General features: G+C 39.7%; 2 protein-coding genes across 2 annotated transcripts in view; one reads left to right on the plus strand and one right to left on the minus strand.

Moving 5' to 3' along the window:
* Positions 1-8,830, minus strand: part of RGL1 (ral guanine nucleotide dissociation stimulator like 1) — a 259,235-nt gene extending 250,405 nt beyond the window's left edge. Inside the window, exon 1 of the mRNA XM_047840099.1 lies at positions 8,479-8,830. The gene's annotated coding sequence lies outside the window, so the exon portion shown is untranslated. The remainder of the gene's footprint in view (positions 1-8,478) is intronic.
* A 307-nt stretch (positions 8,831-9,137) lies between these two features.
* ARPC5 (actin related protein 2/3 complex subunit 5) lies at positions 9,138-18,050 on the plus strand. The gene is made up of 4 exons (XM_047840980.1): positions 9,138-9,479; positions 11,820-11,892; positions 13,878-14,054; positions 16,665-18,050. The coding sequence occupies exons 1-4, from the start codon at positions 9,337-9,339 to the stop codon at positions 16,725-16,727; spliced, it is 456 nt and encodes a 151-aa protein (XP_047696936.1). The 5' UTR covers positions 9,138-9,336; the 3' UTR covers positions 16,728-18,050.
* Positions 18,051-18,653: the final 603 nt, after the last annotated feature.

Consider the following 18,653-nt stretch of genomic DNA (forward strand, 5'->3'; position numbering starts at 1 on the left):
GATAATTCAAGTTGTCTAGCCTATACAGCCTCTCCATTCAGAGAAGCTCCTGGGAAGCCAAATTATAATCAGAAGGTTGCTTTGTGGATTAGAGGACATCAGTATTCAAATCAAATGTTTAATGCTATCATACTCTGCTTACTAGGGAGACCATACCTGAAATGGTGGGATCTGCACAATAGCACCTGACCCCTGGACAGTGTTTAAGGGGGCCAAGACTGTAAGAGACAACATAAACTTCTATAACCAACTCCCGTCATGACTAGTATCGATTCTCTATAGATGTTCATGTTTTATCAAGCTACAACCTAATCCTGCTGACCTGGGAGCAAATCCCTTCTCTTTGAACTGCTGTTACATATCTTTTTTGATTCATAGTGCAGGAAATCCAAAAAGTTTAGCTCAAAGAATATCATGCTATTCATCTTATTTCCAAAGGTTTTAAGGAAAGCTACATGGTAACTTATACTAATTAAAAATAATATTAGTAGTACCTAACATTTAGTGAGAACTATATGTCAAGCACTTTTCTAAACAGTTACACATATTAACTCATTTAATCCTCCAAATAATCCTATGAGGTAGGAATTATTATAACATCTATTCTCAAATAAGGAAATTGTGGCACAGAGAGCTCACATAGTAAAGGCTGAGCTGATATGAAACCCAGGAGCTCTAGCTCTAGAATCCCCTGTTCTTAATCACTATGCTCTAATGGCTCTCAAAATAGTAACAATATGGACTCACTACAACGCCTGGGAAAATCAATATCCATTTTTACCAGCACTGCAGTCTTTCTATAGTTCTGCTCAGACTATTGTTATCAATAGGCATCCTTTAGACTATGGGCGCTAGGGAGGCTGGGTGGGCTAGGCTGAAGAACTTAAGTAACCCTGGATCCCAGAGGTTTGGCTTTAAACTCTCCCCAACCCCCACTCCTTGTTACCCATGACCTGATACCAAACAGAAGGCCTGGATCACCTTACCTTGATGTCCTTGACTCTAAGGGATGTGCCAAATCATAGACCTGAGGCAATGGAACACTGCTTCCTTAGTCTATCTAGTTAATTAAGTGGAATTGGTGCCTTAAAACATTAAAAGAGAATTAGATGATCCAGCAACTCCACTTCTGAGAATATAACCAAAAGAATTAAAAATGGGGTCTCAAGGGGCACCTGGGTGGCTCGGTCGGTTAAGTGTCCGACTTCAGCTCAGGTCGTCATCTCACAGTTCACGAGTTCAAGCCCTGCATAGGGCTCTGTGCTGACAGTTCAGAGCCTGGAGCCTGCTTCACATTCTGTGTCTCCTCTCTCTGCTCCTTCCCCATTCACACACACACTCTCTCTCTCTCTCTTGAAAATAAATAAGATGTTAAAAAAAACTTTTTTTAAACGGGGTCTCAAATAGATGTTTGTATACCCACATTCATAGCACATTATTCATAAGAGCTATAAGTAATCCAAGTGTCTGTCAATAGATGAATGGGTAAAGAAAATGTGGAATATACATATAATGGAATGCTATTCCACCTGAAAAAGGAATGACATTCTGACATGTTACAATTGCAAACTGAGGAGATCAAACTAAGTGAAATAAGCCAGTCACAAAAAAACAAATACTGCATGATTCCACTAATATGAGGTAACTAGAGCTGTCAAATTTAGACAGAGAGAATATAAAATGGACCTTATCAGGGGCTGGGGGTGGTGGAGAATAGGGAGTTATTGTTTAATGGGTACAGAGTCTTAGCTCTTTTCTGTAAGATAAAAAAAAAAGAAAAAAGAAAAAAGGTCTGGATATGGATAGTAGTGATGGTTGTACAATAATAGGAATGTAATTAACAGTGCTTAAAGGCACACTTAAAATAGTTAAGATAGTAAATTTTATGTTATGTATATTTTGCTATAATTTTTTAAAAATTAAGTGGAATTATTAATCGACACCCACTGATCTCTTCATTTACTAAAAAAAAGAAGTGACATCTTTTGTGATAGACTAACTATTAGGTAACAGGCTCTATGTCTAGCCTCAAAATACTGACATTAGGTGGGGGTAGCTCACAGAAATATGTGAAAAACAAATATCTTTTTTAAAAATCATTACAGGGGCGCCTGGGTGGCGCAGTCGGTTAAGCGTCCGACTTCAGCCAGGTCACGATCTCGCGGTCCGTGATTTCGAGCCCCGTGTCAGGCTGTGGGCTGATGGCTCAGAGCCTGGAGCCTGTTTCAGATTCTGTGTCTCCCTCTCTCTCTGCCCCTCCCCCGTTCATGCTCTGTCTCTCTGTCCCAAAAATAAATAAACGTTGAAAAAAAAAAAATCATTACAATAACAAGATTTTTTAAGTTCACGGTTTACACTTCATTTCAGGCTATTGAAAAGTTATGTGTGGGTTTATTTGGACCCTCATAGCTATATCCTTATTTTTAGCACAAAGGTAAGCAGTATAGTTGGGAATAATGAGAAAGACTTACTGAAAGCAGAGAGTGGTGCTTAAAAGCACAAGCTTTGGAATGTGACACACCTAATTACCATTACCAGTCTGCTACTTGCTAGTTGAGTATCATTGGCTGAGTTATATAACCTCTCTTAGCCTTAGTTTCCTCATCCATAAAATGGAAACACTAATTCCTAGGCCCTAAAGCTACTCTGAGGATTAAATAATGTAAATAAAGAGACTGTTTACCAAGTCTAACACAAAATAAACACTCATCAAGCAGTTGTTATTATTAATAAAATTTTAATAGAATAAAAGTAGACAGAAAAAATAGGAATTGTGGGATCTTTCAAATGCTATCAAAACTATAAATTTTATGGGGTGCCTGGGTGGCTCAGTTGGTTAAGCATCCAACTTTGGCTTGGGTCATGATCTCACTGTTTGTGGGTTCCAGCCCCACGTTGGGCTCTCTGCTGTCAGCACAAAGCCCACTTCCGATCCTCAGTAACCCCCTCTCTCTGCCCCTCCCCCACTCACACGCTCTCTCAAAAATAAACATTTAAAAAAGAAAAACTATAGTTTCTATTTTCTATAAGAAATAAAGATATGGGGCACCTGGGTGGCTCAGTCAGTTAAGCCTCCAACTTCGGGCTCAGGTCATTATCAGGTCATTATTATCGTGGGTTCAAGCCCCGCACTGGGATCGGTGCTGACAGTTCAGAGCCTGGAGTCTGCTTAAGATTCCGTGTCTCCTTCTCTCTCTGTCTTTCCCCTGCTTGTGTTCTCTCTCTCTCAAAAATAAATAAACATTAAAAAAAAAAAAAAGAAGTAAAGATATACTACTAGCATTTGTAACGATCAGGTTGGGGAAAGGAAAAAATTCTGATTTTAATATTTTGCTTAAAGCAACAAGAGAAGAAATAAGTCCATGGTCATGAAAGATATGAAAATAATTGTAAGAAAATATTTTATGCAACTTTTTGCCAATAAATTGATAATCTAGATGAAATGCATGATTATGAAAATATAAATTCTAAAATTGAGTCAAAAAGAAAAAGAAAACCAGTCAATAACCACAGAAGATAGATGATGAAAGGTCTAACTCTAAAAATATAACCAAGTCCAGACAATTTTGCAAGCACATATTGTAACTTTCAACGAAAAAACAGCACAGTAATTTCCTACAGTTGCACTTATCCAACTTCTCCAGAGCATAAAAAAGAAGGTGAAAATCTTCTCAATTCATCTACAAAGGTAGACTAATCCTAATATCAAAATTGAGGGGGCCCTGAGTGGCTCAGTTGGTTAAGCATCTGACTCTTGATTTCGGCTCAGGTCATGATCTCATGGTCCTGGGATCAAGGCCCCAGGTTGAACTCTGCACTTAAGTACTTAAGGTTCTCTACCTCTCCCACTGTCCCTTCCCTGTTTGCACATGCACGTGCACTTACTCTCTCTCAAAAAAAAAAAAAAAAAAAAAAAAAAATTAAATAGACATAGCACAAAGAAATACTATGGGCCCATATCACTTATACATACTGATTCTGAAATCATGTAAACAAAATATAAACTAATCAAATCTAGCAAGTAATTAAAATAGTAATCAGAATTTATTCTGGAAATGTGGAAATGGTTCAGTGCGAAAAAATATATAAATATAATTAATTACATTTATAAATTAAAAGATATAAAATAATATGCTTTTCTCATTAGACCTCTCAAAAAAAGCATTTGATCATTTCAACAGTCATTCCTAAATATCATAAAACAATAGGAAATAAAACTGGTAAAATACCAACGCCATTTCCAATAAAATTGAAACAAAGAGGAGATGCCTATTATGACCCAATTTTTCGACACTGTTTTTGAGAGTCCAGCTAATGCAAAAGATAAGAAAAATAAATAAGATATAAATATTAGAAAAGAAAATATAAATTATCATTATCTTAAATATTATGATTGTATAGTATGACAAGAAATGTAACCTTGATTAAAACAACTGTTAGCATCAATAAGAGAGCCCATTAGTGGGAAAGAATATAGGATAAATAACTTTTAAAAATCCGCAGTCCACAGCTTCTCTTTATATTACCATAAGCAGATTAAAAAAATGAAATAGATAAAGAGTCCCATTTAAAACAATGTTTAACAAACAAGGTTTATTGTTTCATTTAGCACTAAATATTTTTCCTGAGACAAGAACACAGATTTAAAACTTTTTTAATTTTAGGGTGCCTGGGTGGCTCGGTCAGTGAAGTGTCCAACTTCAGCTCAGGTCATGAACTCACAGCACATGTGTATGAGCCCCATGTCATGTCAGGCTGTGTGCTGACAGCTCAGAGCCTGGAGCCTGCTTCCCATTCTGTGTCTCCCTCTCTCTCTGCCCCTCCCCCACTTGCACTCATTCTGTCTCTTAAAAATAAATAAAACATAAAAAAAAGAAATTAAAAAAAATTTTTTTTAATCTTAGAAGTACTAATATATATTAATTAGTACTGGGGCATTGGGTGGCTCAATCAGTTAAGCATGTGACTCTTGATTTCAGCTCAGGTCATTATCTCATGGGTTTGTTGGATTGAGCCCCACATCAGGCTCTGCACTGACAGTGTGGGGTCTGCTTGGGATTCTCTCTCTCTCTCCCCCTCTCTCTTTGCCCCTCCCCCACTCATACTCACATGCTCTCTCGCTCTCTCTCTCTCTCTCTCTCTCAAAAATAAATAAACTTTTTTAAAAAGTACTAATATATAAACAAATAAAGGTCCCATTATTAAATAGTTCACCCTATCTACTCTACCTGAGTATGTAATCATAGTTATGTAAAGCTAAAATAATCACAAAGCAAACATTCCAAGTTTGGGAGGTTGGTGGTTTCAAAACAGCACCACTTCATTTGATTATTATGTACAAGCATTAGACCATACTATAGTGTAGATAACATGCTAAAAAGTCTTTTTATATTGTATTATTTATGTTGCTAGAGAACAGTAGTATTACATCATTACCAAAATTGAAACTTACTTATTTTATATATATATTATATAAATATATTTTTTATATATATTATATATATATATATATATAATACATGTTTGATATATTTGATTAACACTGACCTCACTTCCATTTCATTGCTATAAGATACAAAGTCTTGGTTTGTTAAGTATTTAGTCCCAAGGCTGGGGAAAAGAAGCACATGGTAGGTAGAGCACTCAGCTGAAAATATTCGGGGGGAAAAAAAAAAGATGTGTTATAAGATAGTTTTATCAAAATCCTTCCTAATTAAAAAGATCCTTCATTCTTTGCATTATCACAGAAAATAAGCAGGAGCTACATAGTATCATGCAGCATTAACCTTGAGAAAATTCAGATTTAATCTTACTTTAGTACCAAACCAGGTTATTGGCACAATAAATAAGATGTCTTCAAATCTTTATTTCAGGGATCAACACTTATTTGTAAAATTAAAATAGGGAGAATAATATTACCTAAAATGAATTAAATACTATAATTAACTTTAAAAATTATAATTTGCAAGAAAGTTGAATAATATGTATTACATAATTAAAAGATAATTAAGGACAGGTTCCTTCACACATACCCACACACACATTTCCCTAAAGCTTTATAGATTTAATGGTTAGCTAATTGGGGTAGGGAGGAAATGAAAGTGTCCATTAAGAAATACTCAATCTCTTGGGGCACCTGGGTGACTTAGTCCAACTCCTGATTTCGGCTCAGGTCATGAGCTCTCCTCCTTGGGATTCTCTCTCTCTCTTTCTCTCTCTCTCTACCCCTCCCCCACTCACATATACTCCATCTCTCTCTCTCAAAATAAATAAACTTTAGGGGAAAAAAAGGAAATACTCGATCTCTAAATATGATTGCAAAATTGTCAGATTATTCATTCATTAGATAAAAATGTGTTGCATGCCTACTATTTTCTAGGTACTTATCATTGTGAGACAGTAAAAAATACTGCACTGGGAAAGGACTTTTTAGATATTATTACATCTCAAATGTATTATGCAATATGCGGCTGAGAATTAATTATATTTAACACATTCAACATATAGAACAAGATTCTGAGTAACCATATCAATTATACCCTTGAGCAACTAGATTCTTTAAATTCCTCTCACTATTCCCTTGAGTTAATTTCTACACCAGGATTCTTTTCCAGTTCTAAAATAAGAGAATAAAGACATTTCCTACAGAAGACCTAATATAAAAGAAGAGAAATGTAAGAGAGGGGATACATTAGCTCTTAAATTCTTGTTTCCATTTGCTCTCAATAGCACTTCTAATGTTTCATTTTCTCTTCAAAGAAAATCTTGATTTAGAAGAACAAAAAGTACAATCATCTTCAACATCAAAACAAGTATATTGTTTAGTTCTTACTAAAGTTAGCAATAGATTGAAACTGAGGAAGAAATATTAAAACAAATCTTTATTCTAAGTTATATAATGCCACTCACCATAGTAATGGTCTGATACTTTGGTATATGACTTTATAAAATAAATAGTACCAACAGGTAGAAAATTTTCCTTTGCTCTCTTAAGACAGTCCTTAGGGGAGTTTTTATCAGTGTTTGCTCATAACTTGAATGTTAATTTAAAGAAGTGTCACTTCTATCACCTAAATGATATATTTTCTAGAAAGGTGATTTAATTGGGAAGAGAAAAATGCCATATTGCTTCTTCCTCCCAAGAGGAAAGGATGCATTCCATTCCTGTGAACTCTCTTTGTCTCTCTCTGCCTCTGTCTCTGTCTCTTGGGTTCTGTGTCTCCCATCTCTCTCTGCCCTTCCCCTGCTCATGTCCTCTCTCTCTCTCTCTCTCTCTCTCTCTCTCTCTCTCTCTATATATATATATATATATATATATACACACACACATATATATATACATATACACACACACATATACATACGCATACATGTCGATGGAGATATACATATCCGTATATGCATATGTATGCATATCTGTCCAACAAATGTTTGATTTTGAGATCTCTCTTCCTCTTCTTACTGATTCATTATGCTCAGTGTGATGACTTTAAAACTACTGCCTTTCACATTTCATTCATTCATCAATAAATAATTGAGTACCTGAATGTATTGAGTACCTTCTGCATGCTTAGCATTATATCAAATGTAAAGGAAGATACAAAATAAATATAAGCCAAGACCTTGTCCTCCAGAATCTTTTGAGCTCTTCCAGGAGCAAGATAAAACGTGATATATCATTAAGTAATTCATATGACTAGTGCCAAAATCAAAAGTACAGGTAACATGCATTTTACATTTATGTAGAATTTTAGAGCTTCAAAACACTTTCCTGTATTTAATCCTCAGAACAGTCTTGTGAAGTACACATTATCAGCTACACTTTAACAACAAGGAACCTGAAATTCATAATTTTAAGTGGCAGCCTTAATCAAATAGATTATGAGTGGAAGTCAAGACTTGAGCCAGGGTTTTCTTATTCTAAGTCCAGTGCTCTTTTCAATACAGCACAGGAAACCAAAGGCTGGGGTATTAACAGGAAAACAGCCAGCTTTCTGCTACAGATGGAATTGAACTAGATCTGATAGGATGTCAGGAAAACATAAAGCTATCTGAGCAGTGTCCAGCTAAATGTCCAGAATAATTTTATTCTGCAAATATTTGTACTTCAGTGTTATACACACACCACAACTACCATTTCCTTAGTTTTAGTGCCTTTACCTCCTCAGTAAGAGATTTGCTCTCAGAAATGAGGATGTCAAATGTAATTAAAAAGCTGGCCTAGCAGGATCATATAAATCTTAAATCACAAATATATATCTTAAAGGTCTGGCTTCTACTAATCCTTACACATTTTGTTTCCCCTCAGCACCGGAGAGTATATCTCGCCCCTATCCTTTTCTAGCATTCTTGCTCCCAACAACCACTTATTTTAAGATGTCAGTAGCTGACCCTACCCCAAATTCCACAGGTTCACCCCAGTTTTGTCACCCCAGCCCCTGCCCACAACATCCCCCTCCCTCGCAATGGATATAATACCTAGTTCCGGCTCTGCAGGTGCGGTCGGGATGCTGTACACAGCACTGACAGATAAGATATGACCTTTCGACTCCGTCCTTGGGGACCTCCCGCTGGCCGCTCAGCGTAGTTCCAACCCCGGCAAAGGGGCTCCCGGCTCGGGACCGCAGCCACCGGCAGCGCACGGTCCGAAGTGATGCCTCTGACAACTAGAACGACACTGGGCGCCGGGGCGTGCATCACTCCGCCCCATACTCCTGCCAACTGCAGGGGACTTGGTCCGGTAACCAGTCCATCCCACCCCACAGGCGAGTCCGGGCCAGCCGGACCTCACGCAGGACCCCGACGACGGGTCGCTGGCAGCGGCGGCGGCAGCAAAAGCCACCCGCCCCCAGTGCCCATAGCCGCCAACCTAAGACCCCCTAGGCTGGACCGCAGAGAAGCGTTGCTATGGAAACCCCCTGAGGATCACGTGACGTCCTCGGACGTCCAATCGCCTCTTAGCTCTGCCCGCGGCACCGCTTTCGGCCCTCCCTTCTGCCCCGCCCCCTCCCGCCCCCGCCTTCTTCGCCCAGCCCCGCCCCTTTCCTGCGGAGAGCCTGCGCCTGCGCACCGCATCGAGCGCGCTCCCTCCCTCGCGCGCGCTCCCCGGGGAAGAGTGGGGGCGGCGTAGGAGGCTAGAGAAGAGCATGAAGCTGAGGAGGAAGGAGCGCCGCCAGCGCGCAGGCCCAGAAGCGCCCGAGCCCCGGCTGCCGGCGACGCCCCAGAGCGGAAGAGGGAAGTGAAGGCGCCAGGCTGCGGGTTCCCGGTGGGTGGGCTACGCTTACCGAGGTAGAGGCAGCACCAACAAGAGGCTTTTGCCACCGGTCCGGATCGGGGATGTCGAAGAACACGGTGTCGTCGGCCCGGTTCCGGAAGGTGGACGTGGATGAGTACGACGAGAACAAGTTCGTGGACGAGGAAGACGGGGGCGACGGGCAGGCCGGGCCCGACGAAGGCGAGGTGGACTCCTGCCTGCGGCAATATCCTTGCGTTTGCCGGCCTCCGTACCCCACCGCGCCCCTCTCCCCGGACCCCGCCGCCGGCAGGGTCTGCGAAGCCGGGGCCGCTCCCGGGGCACAGGCGCGGAGCTCACCTGTCTCTTTGGGCTCCCGCACTCTGAGAGGGCAGGGGACGCTCCCATTTCTAACCGAGTCGCCCCGGGACCCAGGGTCCCGCCTGGGAAACTTGCCCTTCCCGGCGCGCCTTTCCCGCCCCCGATTCCTCAGGTTGCGGCCGGAGTTGCTGCCTGCAGGGAACTGGCAGGGCGGCCGCGCCCTCGCGGCGCGGGGGGAGGCATCTGGTGCTGCTCTGTGGCCCTCGGAGGGCGCCTAAGTTGTCCTCCGCAGGACGGTGCCTGCCGGGGCCACGGTGGCTCCAGAAATTTCTGATTGGGAGGAGCGGGCTGCTTCTGTTCTGGTGGTTTGGTTTTGGCAGCGTTGGGAGAGTTTATTCCTTGCCGGCAGTGAAGGGGCGATTTGCAGAATTGAGGCCCTCTGTCCTTTTAGCCCGTGGGCTTTTTTGCTTTTCTTTCTTTCTTTTCTTTCTTTTTTTTTTTTTTTAAAGAGAAAGGAATTTGGCAATATATAGGTTGCAAGATCAACAATTTGCTAACCCGGAGAGGGGGGGTGGGGTGAGTCCAAAGCAACCAACTCGGGCGAAGGAAGCTTGGAGCCTTTTACCTGCTAATAAGCAAGGGACAATAGAAAGACAGAGCTTGCATGTGGAGAATCCCTGGAAATATTTAAAATAAACCCCAGCGAATAAAATAGATGAAGAATAAAATAGACGATGAGTCATTTGTACGAAGCAGAATGGTTTTTGTAATCCTGAAATCGTTTCCATTTCAGTTAAAATGTGGCTGTCAGTTCCTGGTTTTTGTTTTTGCATATTTGAATATTCATAATTTGAACATTTGCACCAGATATTTTTTAGAAAAATGTAAATGTTGCAACAACTAAAGCTGTAGTTTTAGAGATTCTCAATTACTGAACTCATTTATTTCTGATTATTCTCTAATGTATTCATAAGATAAGACTTTTTAAAACCCTTTCCTCATCTATATCCTATTAAAGTATAATGGGGAAATATGAGTGAAAATATTTGGTTCTAACTATATCTAGTCTTAAAGGCACCTAAAATACAGCATTAAACATTTATCAACATACAGATGTTTCTTTGATTTCCACAACCTTCATAGTCAGCTGTTGCTATTTTTCATTATTTAAATACTTAAATGTTTTGGGTCTTAAATGTTTTGAGCCAATCTTGCAAAAGGCATGCTTTTTCTAGAAGTTCGTTAAGCCTTGAAAATAACAGCTTACCACCAACCCTAAGGCTTGTGTTTTTGGTTTTGGTTTTTTGTTTTTTTGTCAGACGATTCCCCCCTCCCCCCCCCCAGAAGCAATGAACATTATTATGTCTGAAAACATTCTTTGTGATGGATAAATGATGTTTTGTGAAACTAACTGTAGGTTGATGGGTGATAACTCTTAACTGGTACTGCTGTATTCATATAATGGGTCTGCTTTGTATAAAATAAAAAGATATTGTCTCTTCTTCACTTGTTACAACCGAGAGACAAGCTTTGGTCAGGCACTACAGATGGAGGAACAAGTGAACTCTGGTTTTCCTTTTAGGGGAATGATTGTAGATTCTGACAGTCTGATTGGCCTTCCGTGCCTCGTACTTGCTAACTCACTAGTGCTTCCAAAGACTAAATTTAATAGGTATGACATAAGACAGTTTTAATAACCTTTATGAAATATAAGAGAAAATATCCAAAACAGAAAAATTAAGCTGCTGCCTAAAAAGTCACTGAATTATTAGCTCTTTTGTGATGCCTCTTTTCATCAATATTGAGAGATTGCTAATGTGTATCATTTCGATTGCTAGAATAATGACCAGTATTTTCTACCAGCATTTCAGTTAATGTAGAATATAAGTCTAGCAAAAGTTTGGTCTTTCATTTTTCCAGTTAGAATCACATAAAAGACATTTTGGTTGAGGATAGGTGTTTCATGTTGGGACCTATTCTTTTAATATAGCTTTGGATAATGTTTGCATGTGTCTTACTGGAAAATGAAAGGCTATCAAAGTGTTCGTTTAGTAATTGGAGCCACGCAAGAGCTGGTGGTTGCTTTATTACCGTCTCTAGTGTTTTCAGTATCATACCTTTGACTGACATCCTTGAAACCAACATGTTGAGTTTTACAATATTGAACGTAGTGACCATGGTAATTTTTCAATGTAAAAGTCAAGGCTTAAGAGCCAGTGCTTTCCTGAGGCCTGCCCTCTCCTACTATGCCCTTAACCTCCATCACAGGAAACATGACCGCTGCCCTACAGGCAGCTCTGAAAAATCCCCCCATCAACACCAAGAGTCAGGCGGTGAAGGTGAGTCACAGACAACTCAGTGATCTCTGCTGATATCTTAGCATTCTTACCAAAATCCTGGCAGTGTCTTGAAATCAACAAATCTTTTAACTGTTTACTGTCTTTTACATACAAGAGCTCACAATGCAGCTAGATAGGTAAAAATTTACATAAGAAAAGTTAGCACTCTGATATTGAGCTATGATAAGAGAGCATTTTGTATGTTCCATGGAGGCCACTCAGGTTGAAGTTGAGCAAAGGCTTGAAGAATAAACAAAACTTTTACGAAGTAAAGCGATTCTACTTGGTTGCTTTTTAAAAATTTTTCTAAATTATATAAGAATTAAATGTTTATAGAAAACTAGTAATCATCATCATCCTACTGTCCAGAGATAATTGGTTATTACTTTTTGGTGTTAATATATATTTATAGAGCTTTTCTATTGGTATTTTTTTTTAATAAAAATGGAGTTTTGTAACTGACTTTTTTTCTTTTTGCAATGTACATGAATATCTTATCTTGGCAATAAGTTTATTTCTATCAGCATCTTTTTTAATGCCTGTATATAGATACGCTGCGGTTTACATATAACTAATCTCCCTTTGTCATATATTTAAAATATTGACCTTTTTTTTTGAAATGAACAATTTTGCATAAATTCTTGTTTCCTTTGAATAAATTCCTAGAAGTGCATTGCTGAGTTTGAGAATGCACATTTTTTAAGACTTTTGGTACAAGTGTTATTGCCAAACTGCCCTTCAGCAAAACCTGACTTACATTCCTGGGCAGCAGTCTTTCAGTGATTCTTAAGAACATTTACTTAGTGTTTAAAATGTGGCCCAGGGCTCTGAACCCATTGTCCATAGGAGCCCTAAGGATCTCTTTATTGAGTATTAGTAACAGTTTGGGCAAATGCATAATAATTATCTAGGCCACAATAAGAGGAAACATTTCTTTGGTTTTTGAAAATGGTGGGGAACGTCATTGAAATTTCAATTTTACCACCTTCTGCTTTTATGTGGCTGAGTTTTTATCACAGTTTGTGGGTGGAGAATTGTAAGAATATTTTTCTAAATTGGGTAATTGCATAGTCTTTAAACTGAAAACAGCAATAGGAGGTAGAAACATTCTGTAAAACCCTGATCAGTAGGAATGCCGAAGAGATCACTCTTTCTTGAATAGGAGAAGTGAACCGTTGGAAGGGTAAATTAAATGTTCTCTTTGCTTGGCTTCATGGGTGAAAAAATAACTTTGCTGTTGGAGCAGCCTTTTATCAAAGAAAAAAAAATTATAAATGAAGATCACCGTATCTTATATCTTGACTATAGATATAAAACTTAAAATTTAAGTTTTCTGAGCGTATTGTTTTTGAAGGATGGTTCAAGGTAGAACTGCAGCTCATTTTGTCTTCAGATCTTTTTGTGAGTACAAGAAGTAAAACTGAAATGTGGGTTCAATAGCATTGGCAAATTAGCACCTCTATCTGTAAGCAAATCCTCTCAGCGCTCCTTCAGATACATCAAGAATCTGACCCCCTCCACTGCTACCATGCTAGCCAAAACCAGCCTGTGTTATTGCCATAACTTCTAAACTGGGCTCCCTCCTTCTGCCTTGTCCCCTGCCCCCCACCAGTCCCACCTCAGCTTATTCTCCGCATGGTGGCCAAAGTGATCCTGTTGAAATACAAGTCAGGTTATATCCCTGTTGTCCCCACAGTGGCCTGCAGGGCTTACACAGTCTGCCCTCCCACCACCCCTCTGACCCGTCCTACGTCCTACTCTTCCACCGTTACCACTCTGGCCACCGGGGATCTTCTTGCTGTTCCTTGAACACCCGGAATACACACTAACAGCAGTTCTTTCCTCTGACCAACATACTGTTCTCTGATGCCCCCAAGGATTCTTCTTTCATGTCCTTCAGGTTTTAAATGTCACCGTCTCAGTGTGGCCTTTCTAGAGCAACCACTTGGCACGCATATGTCTAAATGTTCTGTTCTTATCCTCAGGATCGAGCAGGCAGCATCGTCTTGAAGGTGCTCATCTCTTTTAAAGCTAATGATATTGAAAAGGCAGTTCAGTCCCTGGACAAGAACGGTGTGGATCTTCTAATGAAGTATATTTATAAAGGCTTCGAGAGTCCCTCTGACAATAGCAGTGCTGTGTTATTGCAATGGCATGAAAAGGTGAGTTATGAATTATAAATCTCTGTGGCCAGCTCCTTTATAATAGTGACAATGACAACTTCTCTCATCTAGATAATTACTTTGACTTGTTGGTTATACATCTTTGTCTTTACAAATAAATGTGTGAAAGTGAAAGTTAGATTTTATGCTTACTGCCTTGGTCCTAAGAGATTCTGATTTGCAGCACATTTATTCAGTAATGATTATTGTTCATTTAACATAATCTTGAACTTTGAACTAAATGAAAACCTTGAAAAGAAACAGTAAAAATCAAGAATTCTTGGACTGTGGCCAAAAGGTAGAAACAACCCAAGTGCCCATGGACAGATGAACAGATAATCCATTTTATGCATACACCACATTTTGTTTATTGGACAACCAAATAAAGGAAATTATGACACGTGACACAGCACTGATGAACCCCGAAAACATTACTCAAGGTGAAATAAGCCAGGTACGAAAAGACAAATACTGTGAGATTCCACTTCTATCAAATATCTAGACTAGGCAAATTCAGAGAAACAGAAAATAGATTAGAGGTTACCAGGGACTGGGGAGGAGGGAGAATAGAGTTACTGCTTAATGGGAACAGCATTTCTTTTTAGGGTGATGAAAAAGTATTGGAAATAGACAGTGGTGGTGACTGTAGAATCCTGGGAATGTAATGAATGCTACTGAATTTTACACTTACGGATGGTTAACATAGCAAAGTGTATGTTATATATGTTACACAATTTAAAAAACTCACAGGTGGGATGAAGAATTCCTGTATTTTTTTATGCATTTCATTCTGCAGATAGTACACTGTCCATTAAAAAAATAGTTAAGGGGAATTTTTAGCTTTAGCTTAAAAGTTGGTAAGGTAATTTTTAACACCCAGCACTTAGGTAATATTAATATTAATGTAAGCAGTGTAACATTTAAATAGAAACAACCACAGAGAGGGGGTATGTTCTCTAATATCTTACAATTCCCGGAACTCAGGTTTTCAGAAGCTATTGTGTGTGTCTGAGTGAAAGCACATTCGGAAATAAGAATAGGTAGTAAAACTTGTCGATTAGTCTTGGTCAAGTCACTTGGTCTCTCATGCACTGTCAAATAAAGAGAACTAACATTTATGGACACGGTAACCATACCTCCCGTTTGCCCCAGTTTATGCCTATTTTCCCAACATAATTATGAATAGTTCCCTTTCACTCCCCAGTGTCCCACTTGGAGAATAACGTATATGGTCATCCTCTTCAGGAACACGTTCCATTTGCCAGCCACTGTACCGTTAGTTTATGTTTCATTCACTCCTTAAAACAGCGCCATAAGGTATAAAACATCTTTATCATCCTCAATTTAGAGGTGAAGAGCCAGCTTAAAAACCTAAGCAACCTAGCTCCTGTCTAGTCTCAGGATCATAGTAGACCTTGATGGAGCACTTACTGTATTCCAAGCACCTTGTAAAGATTAACTCATTTAACCCTCGTAAAAATTATTTGCCTTTTGGTGGGTGGGGAAGCAAACTGAGGCTAATATTAAGTTTTCATTGCTTCCTAACATCACTCACTGGTTTTTGCCAATCTGTCTCCTAAACGCTTTTCCAGCCATCTACTCAGATACACCTCTAATGCAACTCTTCACAGCGTCTCTCCCAGTCTGTTGCCGTAGCTTCCTAAACAGGCCTCCGGCTACCAATTTCACCTCCCTCAAATCTCTTCTCCACCCGGTCGCCAGAGTGTCCTCTCGAAAACCCAGATCTACCCTGTCAGTCACCTGCAGAATAAAGCCCGAGTTCCCAGGTCCAGCCACTCCTCTTCATGTTCTTCTCCCTGTGCTCCAGCAGCGAGCACAGTAGTATTGCTTCCCAGAACACCCCATGCCGTTTCACACCTGTGTACTTCTGCTCGTGATTTTCTCTACCTCAGTGGCTCCTTACACCCCAGTGCACACTTGTGTGAACAGAATATTATACTATATTATAGTATAGTAATGATCTCTACATGTCTGTCCCTTCCCAATAGACCAGAAGATGGCTATATCCCTAGCATCTAGCATAGTACCCAGTACATAAAAGTATTCAGTAAGTAAACCAGAGCTTCAAATTCCTGATGCTTAGTCATGACTTCCAGTTTTTTAAGGTAAAGTCAAAATTAAAGTTCCTAAGTTCTTAGCTATTAAATAATATATTCTTAGCTTGGGAGAATTAAAAAGAATCTGACAAACTGGCTAATCTAAAGGAACTTAGGACAGTTGCTCTCGGTTTCGATTTCTTCCTGCCCGTGCTAAGAAGAGAATAAAGTGAATATCCTAAATCTATACTTGAGCACCTGTTTTAGGCAAGAACATGCTGTAAATCTTTAAGAACATACTGTTATTTGAAAACAACATACTAGAATGTAAACTAGTATCTCACTAGCGTGTAGGTACATAAGGGTAGGGACTGTATCCCCAGTGCCAAGAACAGTCCCTGGGACATGACAGGAGTTCAAGAAGTATTTATGAAAATTAAAGAATTCAAAATCGGTAGCTGCACACATTCCTTCTAAAAGAAAAATGTTCTATTTGGTATGAGGACTGACCCTTTATGATTCTGTCAACATTTACGTTTTGGTCTGTTTTTAGGCACTTGCTGCCGGAGGAGTGGGGTCCATTGTTCGAGTGCTGACTGCAAGGAAAACTGTGTAGCCCAGCAGGGTCTGGGTCTCTCCTCTGGGTGTGGGAGTTGCTGGTACAAAGACCAAAACAACCAAATGCCACCGCTGCCCTTGGGGGTAGCATCTGTTTCTCTCAGCTTTGCCTTCTTGCTTCCTTTTTCATATCTGTAAAGAAGGAGATTACATATCAATTTTCCTTTCATGAAAATTGGGATAATATAGAGGAAACGTTTCAACAGGAGTGTTTCACGCTCTCAAAACTATTACGGTGATGTGTATACCTGTCTGTATATAATATAATTTGCCTTCAAGTTTAAGTGTGCAATTTTAACCCCTATTGGCTGGTGGGGGTTTTTTTGTTTTGTTTGCATTTTTGTTTTTTTGAGATGTTCTGTTTTGTTTTTGACTAATAGTGAAAAATTTGATCTGAATTTGAGGCCAGTTTCCTAACTCATTGCTAGCCAGGAAATGATCTTTACAAAAAATACCTTTGAGAAACTGGCAGCTATTAACATTGCAAAACTGGACCATAATTCCCGTATTTAAGCAAAATGTGTTTCTGGAACAGGTGGTGGGGTGAACAGCACGAGCGAGTTCCACCTTTGTTTCTGCTTACCTCCAGATCATGTGAGCTTAAGTATGCCTCTTCCTCTCCGCACCCAGTAATCATGGCCTCTCGATTTCTCTGTGGTCTCCAGGGTCCAGAGCAAGAAGTCTTGCTCTACAAAAATGTATCTATGAAATGCCAGAGCCTGTTTGGCCTGAGCATAAAACTTTGTTCCAATAATATGACCCTATTTGGGGAAACTACTCCAAATCAGAAAAGACATGAAAACTTTGATGAAGTTCAAACTCTGGGCAGCCTGTGAATGAAATGCTGATTTATTTAGAACTCTAATAGCTGCCTTAGACATGATGAGGTACATAACTAGTATTTGATATACCCTATAAATGTCTTCAGTGTTCTTCAGGGTAAATAGGATCTTAAAAGCTTTGGTTCAGATCCAGACATCTACACATTCTGTATTTTAGCTTAGTGGTTCTTCAAAAAGGAAAATGCCGCATAGCAAAAAGTGTTTACTTGTTGGACAAACCAAATGGGTTCTCAAAAAATGACCGGTGCTTATAAAAAGTTATTATTCAGTGGCTCCAAAACAAACCACCCAAATGCATATGACCAAGAGGGAAATCAGCCTGTGTTTCGTATTCACATTGGGCGCCAGTTTCATAATCACTGTCTTATGTGAAAACTGGTGGGGAAATTCTATAACCTCTTTGCTGTTTTTGATACCTGCTTTTTGTTTTGTAAAAATGATAAAGTTCAGAAAATAAAATGTCAGTGTTGAATAATTTATTTTTCTAACTCCTATTTTAACACTTATGAATGTGTGATTAATTACGAGGGAAGATTTCCTGTTTTACCAGAAGGTTGTGCTCTTGACAAGAAGTAATTTGGTACAGGTTTCTGAAACTACTTTATTCAAATACAAAGTAGTGGAGAAAAGGAGACAGTCGTCGATGATCTCAGAGCACCACCAGAGCCTTTGGAATGATTCCTCGCCCTCTGGATGCTCGCTGAGCACCTGGAGTATCTGCCCAAAGACCCAAACCAGAGTGTGCTGCGCTCATTTCTTACCAGCTTCTGAGCCCTTTCTCGCACCGCTGCCTAGACGGTGCGCCTAGACTAGACGCCTGCTTTAAAGGTTGAGAAACTCAACAGGAGGCGCGCCTGCGTGGCTCAGTGGGTTGAGCATCCGACTTCGGCTCAGGTCATGATCTCACAGCTCCTGTGTTCGAGCCTCCCATCAGGCTCTGTGCTGACGGCTCAGAGCCTGGAGCTGCTTCAGATTCTGGGTCTCCCTCTCTGCCCCTGCCCCACTCACGCTCTGTCTCTCTCTCTTTCAAAAAGAAACATTTTTTTTTTTTAAGGCAATTCATAGGGCTGTGAGTTAAGAGA

This window comes from Prionailurus viverrinus, chromosome F1, assembly GCF_022837055.1.
Source record: "Prionailurus viverrinus isolate Anna chromosome F1, UM_Priviv_1.0, whole genome shotgun sequence".
NCBI lineage: Eukaryota > Metazoa > Chordata > Mammalia > Carnivora > Felidae > Prionailurus > Prionailurus viverrinus.

Excerpts from the sequence above, each read along its gene's own strand:
- ARPC5 (XM_047840980.1), top strand. The coding sequence starts at position 9,337 with ATGTCGAAGAACACGGTGTCGTCGGCCCGGTTCCGGAAGGTGGACGTG. Across the intron at positions 11,893-13,877 it reads CCAAGAGTCAGGCGGTGAAG|GATCGAGCAGGCAGCATCGT; the intron begins GTGAGTCACAGA and ends TCTTATCCTCAG. Across the intron at positions 14,055-16,664 it reads TATTGCAATGGCATGAAAAG|GCACTTGCTGCCGGAGGAGT; the intron begins GTGAGTTATGAA and ends GTCTGTTTTTAG.